A 10,973-nucleotide genomic window follows, 5' to 3' on the forward strand; every position below is an offset into this window, starting at 1 on the left:
ACTTCAAAATAAAGCTGCAAACAGCTGGATAGATGCGCATTGTGTTGGATATTGGTGATCTCCCTGTTTTGAGGCCTGATGAATTGGAAGCTCTGTCCCTGCACACTGCATAAGTAACAGTAGACTGCAATACATTCAAATCCAACTTTATTTTGGGTTTTTAATTTGGGTGTATTTTAATTTACACAGCTTGTATCCCCAAAATACTTTGCAGAGTTAAATATAAAAAAATTGGGGATAAATTAGACTATTCTGGTGCAAATATACTGTACATTGATGAATAAATGAAATTCTGTCTAAAGAGAGTGAAATTAAGGGATATGGACAAGAAGAAGGAAAAAAAATCTGATGTAAGATGAGATTTCAAAAGAGATGAGACAGAAAGCTATTTCAAGGCTTTCCAGATGGCAAGAGCTGCAGAGTAGACGATTCTTGCACCAACAGTGGCCATATTGTGGGAAGGAATAATGAGGATGAAAATGCCAGATGAGTAGGGAAAATAGTGATGTTGAGTAGTTTTAATAGTTCATTAATTTTAATATGCAATTTCCATACAGAGAACCAGGTGTTGTGCTTTGCAGTGTGGAAGTATTCACATTACAGCAAGCATGAATAAAAGTTAGACTAATGCTAAATGAAGGCACAAAACCATGCCAAAAATGTTTTATCTTACCAAAAAGCTGGTAGAAATAAATACGTATTCTTGTTTTCTGTATTATCATGTAGACCACTAATGTTTTTACTGCCTGTAGGTACTGTCTCTTGAAAAGCCAGAGAGGTCTCCAGATCACCAACACTCAGCCCAAGTAAAGAGGCCCTCTGTTTCCAAAGACTCAAGAAAAGCTTCTTTTAAGCCTCAGGTCCCTGTTTCACCACCAGCTGATTCACACAAACCTGTCCCAGCTTCCCCAGTGATCGACAGTGATAAAAAGACTGATATAGCTGAAAAAAATCATCCTCCTAATGCCAGTCCCCAGTGGCCAACAGATCTCAGCCGAAGCTCCTCCAGTCTCCTTGCCTCCAACGTCACCTATTCTCCCAGCCACCTCTCAGTCAAAGAACCAACTCCAAGTATAGCCTCAGACATATCGCTGCCCATCGCCACACAGGAGCTACGTCAGAGACTGCGACAACTTGAAAAGTAGAGTATTATTGCAATACACTTAAGTTGCTCTAGTAAAGCACTGTCAGTACCACTACCAAGAGGGAAGAGCTTACTCATTTTGATTTTTCTAACTGCCAGGACTGCAGTCAGCTTGGTATTTGAAAACCAGTCTCTGATCTTTCTGCTTCTTAACGCCTCAGAAAAAAAGATTCTGCAATTAGAATTTAGTTGTCAAATTTGTTAATGCACAAGGTAGAATAAATTCCAGCTTATGCTCCATAGCAATATTGGCTGTGCAGTGCAAAGAGGAATGAAATCATTATTTTTATCAATAAAGTAAAGTGTGCAAATGAGCAGACCCACAGTAAGGAAATAAGAAGGTACCATTTTGACAGTTATCTTTCAAACCATAACCACATTTTAAAGAAATGCCCATATAATATTGGTTCATTATGGACTAGTGAATTTCAGCCTACTTTTCCATGGGATCCTACTAATATTAATGTAACAAAGTCAGTTAGTTATGTTGAGTCTAGTCTTTATGAGTAGGTGAAAGGCAGGGTTGACTGCTAAAGGACTTAATGTGAAATCTAGGATGTTTAATAACCACTCTTTTTCTATTAGACTATTGAGGATTGCTGCAAACACCTCACTGGTGTTTAAATTTCCTTTTATTCTTCTTCTGCCGTATTTGGAGTTCTCAAAGGACCTTCATGCTTCTCACTAAAGATAGTGTGGAGAAGCACAGCAACCATTCTACTCTGCATATAATTCAACTGATCTGTTCTTTTATATGCCATTTATATAGCATGTAATGTTCTATTTCTTTTCACAGTGGAACAACTCTGGGACAGTCTCCATTAGGCCAAATTCAGTTGACAATTCGTCAGAGCTCACAAAGAAACAAACTTATTGTGGTGGTGCATTCCTGCAGGTAAACACAGCATATCAAACTGTATATTTTTGCATGACACTTGGCATACCTACCAATGTCCAGTCTCTTCCTCCATCCTCTTAGACTGGTCTGGTTGGCTGGAGCTCTTTTAAGGCCACATGTTAGAGTACGATAATATGCAAATGCCAAAATCTTATACTGTTGTACTCATCAGTGGTAGACAGACTAAATCACAAAATCGCCACTACTGCCATTAGATGATAGTTCTCAACAGTGACATCTAGATTATATCAGCAGGAACTGAAAGCCACGTGTAGGAGCTGCTGTCACTCTGTGAGAAGATATTCAAAACCCCAGTGCAATTTGGGGAGGCAGCATTGTCTAGTGGATAGGGGTATAGACCGAGAGTCAAGGCATGGGCTGTGTTCCCAGCACTCATCTGTTCTGTGACCATGGGCAAGTTACTTCACCTCTCTGTGCCCCCCTTTCCCTTCCCATCTTGTCTGTCTTATCTATTCAGACTGTAATGTAAACTATATGCAGCAGGGACTGTTGTGATAATTGGGCTGAACTATGAGAAGTGAATGTAAGTTCATAATATTGTCACAGTAACCTGTAACAGCAAATGTTGGTGGGAGAAGGTGCAAAAAAGCAAGACAGAGGCTCAGCTAGTCCAAACAAAAATGCTGCTGCTATCATTTAAGGATTGTGTTAAGATCATGCTTGGTAAACAAGAGAATGGTGGAACCAGAAATCAGTGAACCAGAATTTATGTGTTGAAAACTAGGACTAATTGGTGGACAAAATAATGTGGGGATGGGCTATTCCATCCAGCATTCCCTTTTGGGGTTCTTAAAGAAAGTAAGAGAAAAATGGCTACTGAAGTGAGCCTCACCATCTCCCCACCTTCTTTTATGGCCCCAGATCACCTTCTTCCTAATCCTGAGAAATGTCCTGACCAAGCCAGGCCAGAGGGAGGGACCCAGACGAAATTGCCACTTCCACCGGCTTCCGCTAAATCCCAGTCACCACCTGGAATATGAAACTTTGTTGTTTCCTCTCCTCCTCCATGTGTCCTTTTCCTTTCCTACCTTATTTTGCCTCTTTAAACTTAATTTCCCCAATACGAATTTCTCCCTACTGTTACTCACACCTTCTTGTCAACTGTCTGTAATGGGCCACTCTCTTACCACTTCAAAAGTTATTTTTCCTCCCTTGGTATCCTGCTTTTAATTGATTTATCTCGTTAGACTGACCTCACACTTGGTAAAGCAACCCCCACCCTTTCATGTATTTATACCTGCTCCTGTATTTTTCACTTCATGCATCTGATGAAGTGGGTTCTAGCCCACAAAAGCTTATGCCCAAATAAATGTGTTAGTCTCTAAGGTGCCACAAGGACTCTTCGTTGTTTTTGCTGATACAGACTGACACGGCTACCACTCTGAAACATATCTCTCTCTTGTTTCCTTCTGTCTAATGAGAGTCTAGCTTAGCCGGCCAAGAATACATATTTTGCAACACTGCTCTAAGCCTGTGACTAGAGAATCAGCTAAAAGCAATGCCCTAAACAGCCCGATGCTTGTATGAGTTTGGCAGGTCTCAGAGTAGCTGACAAGACCATCTGTTGTGCCTGTGTTTTTCCAGCAGTGAGATTGCAAGTGCAAGTCAGTATCAGAGACAGAAACTGCATTTTCTATCTTTGCTATTCTTTTTTCTCCGTTTGTCTTGTCTTCTTAGACAACGCAATTGGACTTTAATAACAGCCGCAACAACAGCACTATCCCTGCTCAACTAACTTCTTCTCTTTTCCTCAAAAGAACAGTTATTACCATCTTCGATACCATCTAAGAGACTGTTAAACAAGGGGATGTTTTCTTCTAAAAATTCTCTTCAACTAAAGGGAAAGGGAAAAGGGGATGTTGTTAAAATGAAAACCTTATTTAATACTTTGCATCTCAAATGCTTTAACTGTTTTTCCTTCTTTTTCTGTATCTCTAATAAAATGCTAAAAGGATATTAATGCTGTGATTGCCATGGTACTAAGCAGGCTGAGGTCTCTGTATGCCAAATGCCAACCCTTGTTTAATACTGTTTAATGTTGGACAGTAACTGGGTCATGTGTAATACTTTAGACCACATATTCTATCCAAATTAATACAACAGAACTATCTCTTACTAGGTGTTAATATAGCACCTATCACAACAGGGCTCTGATCTCAATTGGTGCCTCTGGGTACTACTGCATTACAATTAATAGTACCTACTAATAAGCAATTATTGCTAGTGTAACAACATCCAGCATTGCAGAAATACAATGCTGGTGGTAAACAGCTTTAAAAAGTTGACTATTGTCTTCACACTTACCTGTCAGAAAACTTAATGTATTTCAAAAGGCTTATTTCCACTTGGCTTGGTACTCAAAGCACAGCAGTTTTTCATATATTAAACATCATAGATGCATGTATAGGAGATGAAATAAATTATTTGAACCTTCTAAATTATAGTGACAATTTTATAGAAGTTAGAAAGGGGGGAAATTGCTGTTAAGTAAGGCTATGATTTTGTCACGGAGGTCGCGGAAGTCACGGAATCCATGACTTCCAGAGACCTGTGTGACTTCAGCCCGCAGCGGCTGGGAGCTGCGGCATCCCCCCACCACCACCTACAGCGGCTGGGAGCATGGGTGCCCCACAGCTTCTGGCCACAGTAGGTGGTGGGGGGGACCCTGCAGCTCCGAGCCGGGGCCTGTGCAGGCAGTGTGGTGACCTGGCAGCTCCCCATTTTGTCACACATATTTTTAGTAAAAGTCACGGACAAGTCATGGGCTTCCATGAATTTTTCTTTATTGCCTGTGACGTGTCCGTGACTCTTACTATAAATATGCGTGACAAAAACTTAGCCTTACTGTTAAGCCATGTAGTCAATCTCACTGGCAATGCAGGATTTTTCCCTAGAGTATATTTTGTTAGTTTTTTGTCCAACCTAGTTTGAAATCTTGCAGGCACTTGGGCTTTCTCCACTTATTTTAGGAGACTTTCCCACCGTGCAAAGTATTCAATTGTTAGGAATTTTTTCCAGGTCTTGTTTTGTTCATTTCATCGCATCATTCCCAGGTGTGTATCACAGTTAGTTCTCCCTAAACTAAACTCCCTAGTTCTTCTCCCTCTGCAATGTCTACATGACTCAAATACTTGTAGTTCACTTCATGTCCCCACTTAGTCACTGTTTGGCCAAACAATCATCAGCTGTTTCTTAATTTAACAAAGGATGAAAGTGTAAGTTGACCAAAAAAGTGCAGCCAAATAGGAAACTAGCACATTATCCTTTGTTGTCTTTAACAAGCTCTAACTATGTTCTAATCTGTTTTTTCTCTTTGGGTGGGGGTTTTCTTTGGGTTCTTTTATCACAGAAATTTAATCGCCTTTTCAGAGGAGGGATCTGACCCGTATGTCCGAATGTATTTATTACCTGACAAGAGAAGATCAGGTAGAAGAAAAACACATGTATCAAAGAAGACATTAAACCCAGTGTTCGATCAAACGTATGTTACATTTTCAGTTTACTAGTTTTACATTATGTAAGAGGCAAAGCTGTGAAACTTTTGTTGCATGAACTGGGGGTAGGCTGGAAATTTTCAAACAAAAAGTCAAGTCCTTAGATTCTTACTTAGGTTTTTTTTTTTACTCTGTCTGTTCCCAGTGACTTCAGGAAGGCCTTGTCTATTCTGACAAAAATTTGGCCCTGTAATTCACCACCAGTCTCTTCTACCAATGGGAATTGGTGGAAACAGTAGTGTAGACAGGGCACTTGTTTTTATCGTCATATCATTTAATCCTTGAGCTTTATCTTTTATAAAGCTTCCACTGTTGTTAGCACTGGTGATGAATTACAGGTCCCACTTTTGCTAGTGCAAACACAGCCTAAAGACCTTTCTTTAGAGGTGAAAGTTTTCAGACGTGTCTCACTGCTGCTAACTGATTTGACTCCACTGATATTAGGAATGCTGAGAACCCTAGATGGGCAGCTGACTGGCATTTTAAGCTCTGTGTCATCTAATCTTGCTCAGAGAAGTTCTAATTAACACATTTGTTCAAGTCGTGCTAGCAGCTAATGAGGTGACTACATTATGGCTCTCACCATTCATAATACCTTTAGAGACAAACAGGTGTTAGTAACAGTGGGAAACCTAATGTACGTAGGGCCTAAAAGCATTGCTTGTATTTTGAGGCTGATTCAGATCAAGACCAATTTTACAAAGGTGTCAGGGCAACATCCATGCACTTTGTAAATATGGTGTTGGTATAAGTGAAATTAGATTTTTATATGAATTTGTAATGCTCTCAAACATTAAATTTCTTCACTCTGTGTTCTAACTCTCTTGAGAACCAACAAATAACCAAGTTCACTTTTAGTGGTTTTTGTGTTAAAATTATTAAAAGTTTAAAACTTACAAATATCTCTTGTGAACATAAGATAGGTTTAAAAAGCCAGAGTTGTGTCTGTTCCTATATATTGCATTATAAATAGTCTGCTTTCCATGTCAATTGGTTTCATGAATTAAAAAATATTAAATATATTAAAATATTTAAAAAATATATGGATTTGATTCTGCTTCAGGGAGTAGGGAAGACTTGAGGCAAAATTTTCCTCTTCAGTCCACACTGACATTGATGGACATTGTATGTGAAGAATACATAGCCCAGATCTGCAATGTAGATCAGAGATTTAGGCTACATCAGAGTTCATTTTGCTGTTTAACTCAATATTTCAGAGCTTTGAAAATAAGCTATGGAATATGATCAGAATTTGGTTTTCTAGAATGCTTTTCCTATCCAAGGGGTGATATGGAGTATGTGTGCACTGCACTAGCTTGACACAAGCTAGCATGCTAAAAATAGCTGTGTGGACAATGCAGCTGCAGCGCTGCCTGAGTTCAAACCCAGTCAGTTGGGTGGGCAGGCTTGAGAGCCTGAGCTGCAGCCTCCATTCTGCTATTTTTAGCATGCTAGCTTGAGCCCTGCTAGCATGAGTCAGTCTACCCTGGCTGACAGACTCAGTCCCAACTACAATGTAGACATACCCAGGGTGACCTGCGGTATTGTAGAAACCAAGGTTTACTGGCAAAAAATAGTAATCCACAGGTGGCGTTTGGCATCACAGAAAGAGCAACATTATAAATGATGGAACGTATGTATACATTAAACCTGTAAACAGAAAATCAAGGCACAAAAATAATAAATCAAAGCCTAAAAACACACAAGAAAGCTGAGGTTACTCCCAGTCTCCTGAGCAAGATGGGACAGTCATAGGCTGAGGATCTTAAATAGTGGCTCTTTTTCCTGCCTCTGTGGGATCATTCTGCCTGGAACTAGGCCTATTTGCCAGCATGCCAGTACTGAGGCAGAAGAGGGCCTTTCAAAGTATCATGTTTCCTGTGAGGATTATTTCCTAGCCTGCCTTGCAAGACTTCTCCCTTACAGAGCCAATCTGGAAACAAGATCTTCCCTTTTTAGAATTGCCATTGCCAAACTGTCTCAGTCCCAGGTGCACCCTCCACACAAGTGAGCTCCCGACAGTGGCTTGACTTGCTCCTTCCCTTGCTCAGTCCTTACAAGGATTTGGGACTGTAGCAGGGAATGCTAGGGTGCTTGGCGTTTACCTGTAGCCAGCTCAGTAGACCAGCACATCTGGTCTTTTGGATAATGGAAGAAGGGGACTATCTTCAGTCAGTCAGATGTTAGAGTAGCATCAGTCCACTTTGCTACCAGAGCCCTGGTTTTTAGATCTTTAAAAATAGACAAGAAAAACAAGAGGGTTGTTAAAATCCACGGAGGCTTCCCGAAGACTACATCTCCATCCTCCCCCTCCAGGTGACAGATTTGAGTTTCTTTGTTTGATAAAACAAAGTGCTTTAGAGAGCAGTGAGTCAGGTATGGGTATTGCAGTGACAATAGATGTGAATGCATAGCTGGAGTCATTATGGTATAGAGGCTTCCCTCACTTTCCAGAAGTGCAGAGGTCCCAGATGTAAAGGAACGAAATGCATTCCACTCTGTGAGTAGGGAGGATTTCAGAGTCTACTTGGCTCCTTGTATGCTGTTGTGGGGGAGAGTTGGGGAGGGACTGTGCATGAGGGCCAGTGGCTCTGCTGGTGTCCAGACCCACCAGCTGTTTCCCCCTGGAGAATGGGGACATTGAGCCATGGAGTCTGATGCAGCCTTGAATCTTGATTATAAAATGTAAAGCAGCACTACAGCGTGGAGAGTAGGATTCCTCCTCCTATTTCCCCCAGATAACCAATGATCAGCCCATTTATTAGCACTAGGTACTAGGAACAGGCTCAAACGCGATAGCTCTGAACATTTGATTTAAGCACTGAACATTTTATTGAACGGAAATGTTGGACAGGACAGTGGGATTATCCTCTTCTCTTCTTTCTTTTTCTCGCTCTCTCTCACCCATACCTTATTTGTTGTATGCTTTTATTTTGTAATGTAAAAGAAATGCTCTAGAAATGGGTCAGTGAGAATTGTGGTGTTTAGCAGCAGCAGCAACAAAACTAGCAGAGTTCAAAGCATTTTGAACAACTACATGTCTCAGGCACCAAATCCTCACTAAAACGATATTTTTTTCATGTTAGCTTTGATTTCAGTGTTTCTCTACCTGACGTGCAGAGGAGGACGCTAGATGTAGCAGTGAAGAACAGTGGTGGTTTCTTGTCCAAAGACAAAGGGCTGCTTGGCAAGGTAAGTTGAAAACAAGCTGAAAAATGTCATGTAGCAGGTCACAGCTATAAAGACTAAAACCTTTGGGCCTAAGCCTGATTGAGTGAGTGCCTGGTTCAGATCTATTGTTTTTCAAAATCAGTGGCATTCTATACCTCAAGCCTCAGTGAGGACAGGAAAAAATGGCAAGGGATAGGAAGAATGGCAGACCAGAAGATGGCAGAAAGTGGGAGGATAATACACACCTGCTGAAATATACACAAGTGCTCTAAATGCCTGACTTATTGATGGTACAGACAGATAAGGAGTAATAGAAATGGATGAAAATTCCAGAAAATGGTCTCCCAGAATTGCAGATCCTGAAAATGGGATCTGAGCCATTTGATTTACTTTAAATTATTATTCCTGCAAGTAATTGTAGGGCCATTGTAAGGGCATGTTTACTTGGTGTTGAACTGAACAAGCAAGTAAAAGCACTTTTCAAAGTACACACAAGAAATTCACACACAGTAATCAAAATAACAAAATGTACAAAGACATGAAGAGAACCTCTGTCAAAGACCTTCTCTACCCCTTAAAAAGTTAATCTGTCAACCCAGTTCACCATCCTGCAAAACCTCTTTAATCTCCACCATGCCTAGGAAAGGTTTGGGGGAAAAATAGGCAAGACTTGCAGTCCTGGAAGTCACCGGATCTGGGCTCTGATGGACTGAGTAAGGGATTCCAGGCCTGAGGATCATTCACAATGAATGCTCTGCTGTCAGCTTCCTCCCATTTAAACTAGGGGGCTTTTAGCATGAGCACATCAGCCAGTCAGAGCTGCCATGATGTCACAGGAGCGAAAGTTGATCTTTCAAGTGTCCTGGACCCAAACTACTTTATAGATCAAAATCAACAACTTAAACCTCCTCTAGAAATCAACCTGTATCAAATACACATGCCAGCATGTGTGTAAAATGCTCTCTGCTGGCAATATTGCTTTCAGTGTAGCCCAGTGTCAAACTCTGACCATTTAAAGAGAAGTTTAGACTTAAATATGCACCCAGTGCATTGATTGTCTATTTAACATCCCTCTCACAGTTATTGATACCTCTGGCATCTGAAGAACTCACCAAAGGCTGGACCCAGTGGTGAGTATGATAATGTTTTGGTGGGTTTACAATAACATAACTCTGTTTTAAATAATAATTCCCCTTTGCTCTGCCCCTTTTTAGGTATGACTTAACAGAAGATGGTACAAAGCCACATGTAACCTAGGCGCCGTTAGACACCAGGAGTTCCCCCTAGCATACTTTTGCCAACCTTTATATATTTTAAAAGCATTGTTCTCACAGATGTATCAATATTATTTTTATAGCTTCATTTATTTACTTATTAGACACATCCCAATAGTTTTATAACACTTGGACATTATATGTAGATTTAGCCAATCTTATTGTTAAACTTTTTGTATTTTAATTTGCTGAACTACTTTTCATGTTACTGTAATGTGCAATGGTATGGTAGAGTAACCTCTTGTGTTTAAATTGAACTTTATGGCAGTTGTACCTATTAGAAAGTGAAAAGATACTGTTCTGCTGTTTTCCTGCCTTGTTTTGTATATCACCGAGGTACACTGTACCATGTAAATATATACTATTTTTTTTATAATTTTTCCATCCTGGTTTGAAGTCCGAAGAAAACCGATCAAGGATAGATATTTTCTTCTAAATGCATGTTAAATTCTTTGGACAAATCTTGTTTTGCCCTTGCAGCAAAATGGTCTTAAAATTATTAATTTTGTGGATTTTTTTTAATTGAAAGACATTATTAAGATTTGACAGTGCGTTTCTGGCCCTGTAAGGCTAGTAAAAGAAAACGTACAAAACATTAATATTTTAATATTTATATAGAAATGTATTATTGGAAAGTCATTCTAGAGAATATAATAAATGTGTTTTAGAGTTGAGAATTCTAGAAACATTATATGAAGAAAGGATTGTCATGGTCCATGAATCACAGCATATAAATCTGGGGTTTCATTTGGTGCAGGAATGAAGACTTATAAACAGTACAATATTTTATTATGCAGATTGACTTATTATTTCTTATTGGTGTAATTTATTCCCATAATTTATAGCACCGTACCTATGATCTTCTGAAAGAATGGTGAGGACAGTCACCTTCCATATTAGAAACCAGGTCTCCTAAATAACCACTCATGGACTGTCCTAACAATTGCATTGTCATTTCATGGACAAATAAG

At 39.8% G+C, this 10,973-nt stretch overlaps 1 protein-coding gene across 2 annotated transcripts in view; it reads left to right on the forward strand.

Annotated features, from left to right (window-relative positions):
* The window catches only part of ESYT2 (extended synaptotagmin 2), a 144,357-nt gene extending 134,346 nt beyond the window's left edge, over positions 1-10,011 (forward strand). For both annotated transcript variants that reach the window (XM_065400105.1, XM_065400106.1), the window contains 6 exons: positions 753-1,141; positions 1,941-2,039; positions 5,413-5,544; positions 8,644-8,749; positions 9,809-9,858; positions 9,943-10,011. In XM_065400105.1, coding sequence (XP_065256177.1) covers positions 753-1,141; positions 1,941-2,039; positions 5,413-5,544; positions 8,644-8,749; positions 9,809-9,858; positions 9,943-9,985 — 819 coding nt within the window. In that variant the 3' untranslated portion in view covers positions 9,986-10,011. The remainder of the gene's footprint in view (positions 1-752; positions 1,142-1,940; positions 2,040-5,412; positions 5,545-8,643; positions 8,750-9,808; positions 9,859-9,942) is intronic.
* The last annotated feature ends 962 nt before the right edge of the window (positions 10,012-10,973 follow it).

This window comes from Emys orbicularis, chromosome 2 (assembly GCF_028017835.1).
Source record: "Emys orbicularis isolate rEmyOrb1 chromosome 2, rEmyOrb1.hap1, whole genome shotgun sequence".
NCBI classification, from domain to species: Eukaryota; Metazoa; Chordata; order Testudines; family Emydidae; genus Emys; species Emys orbicularis.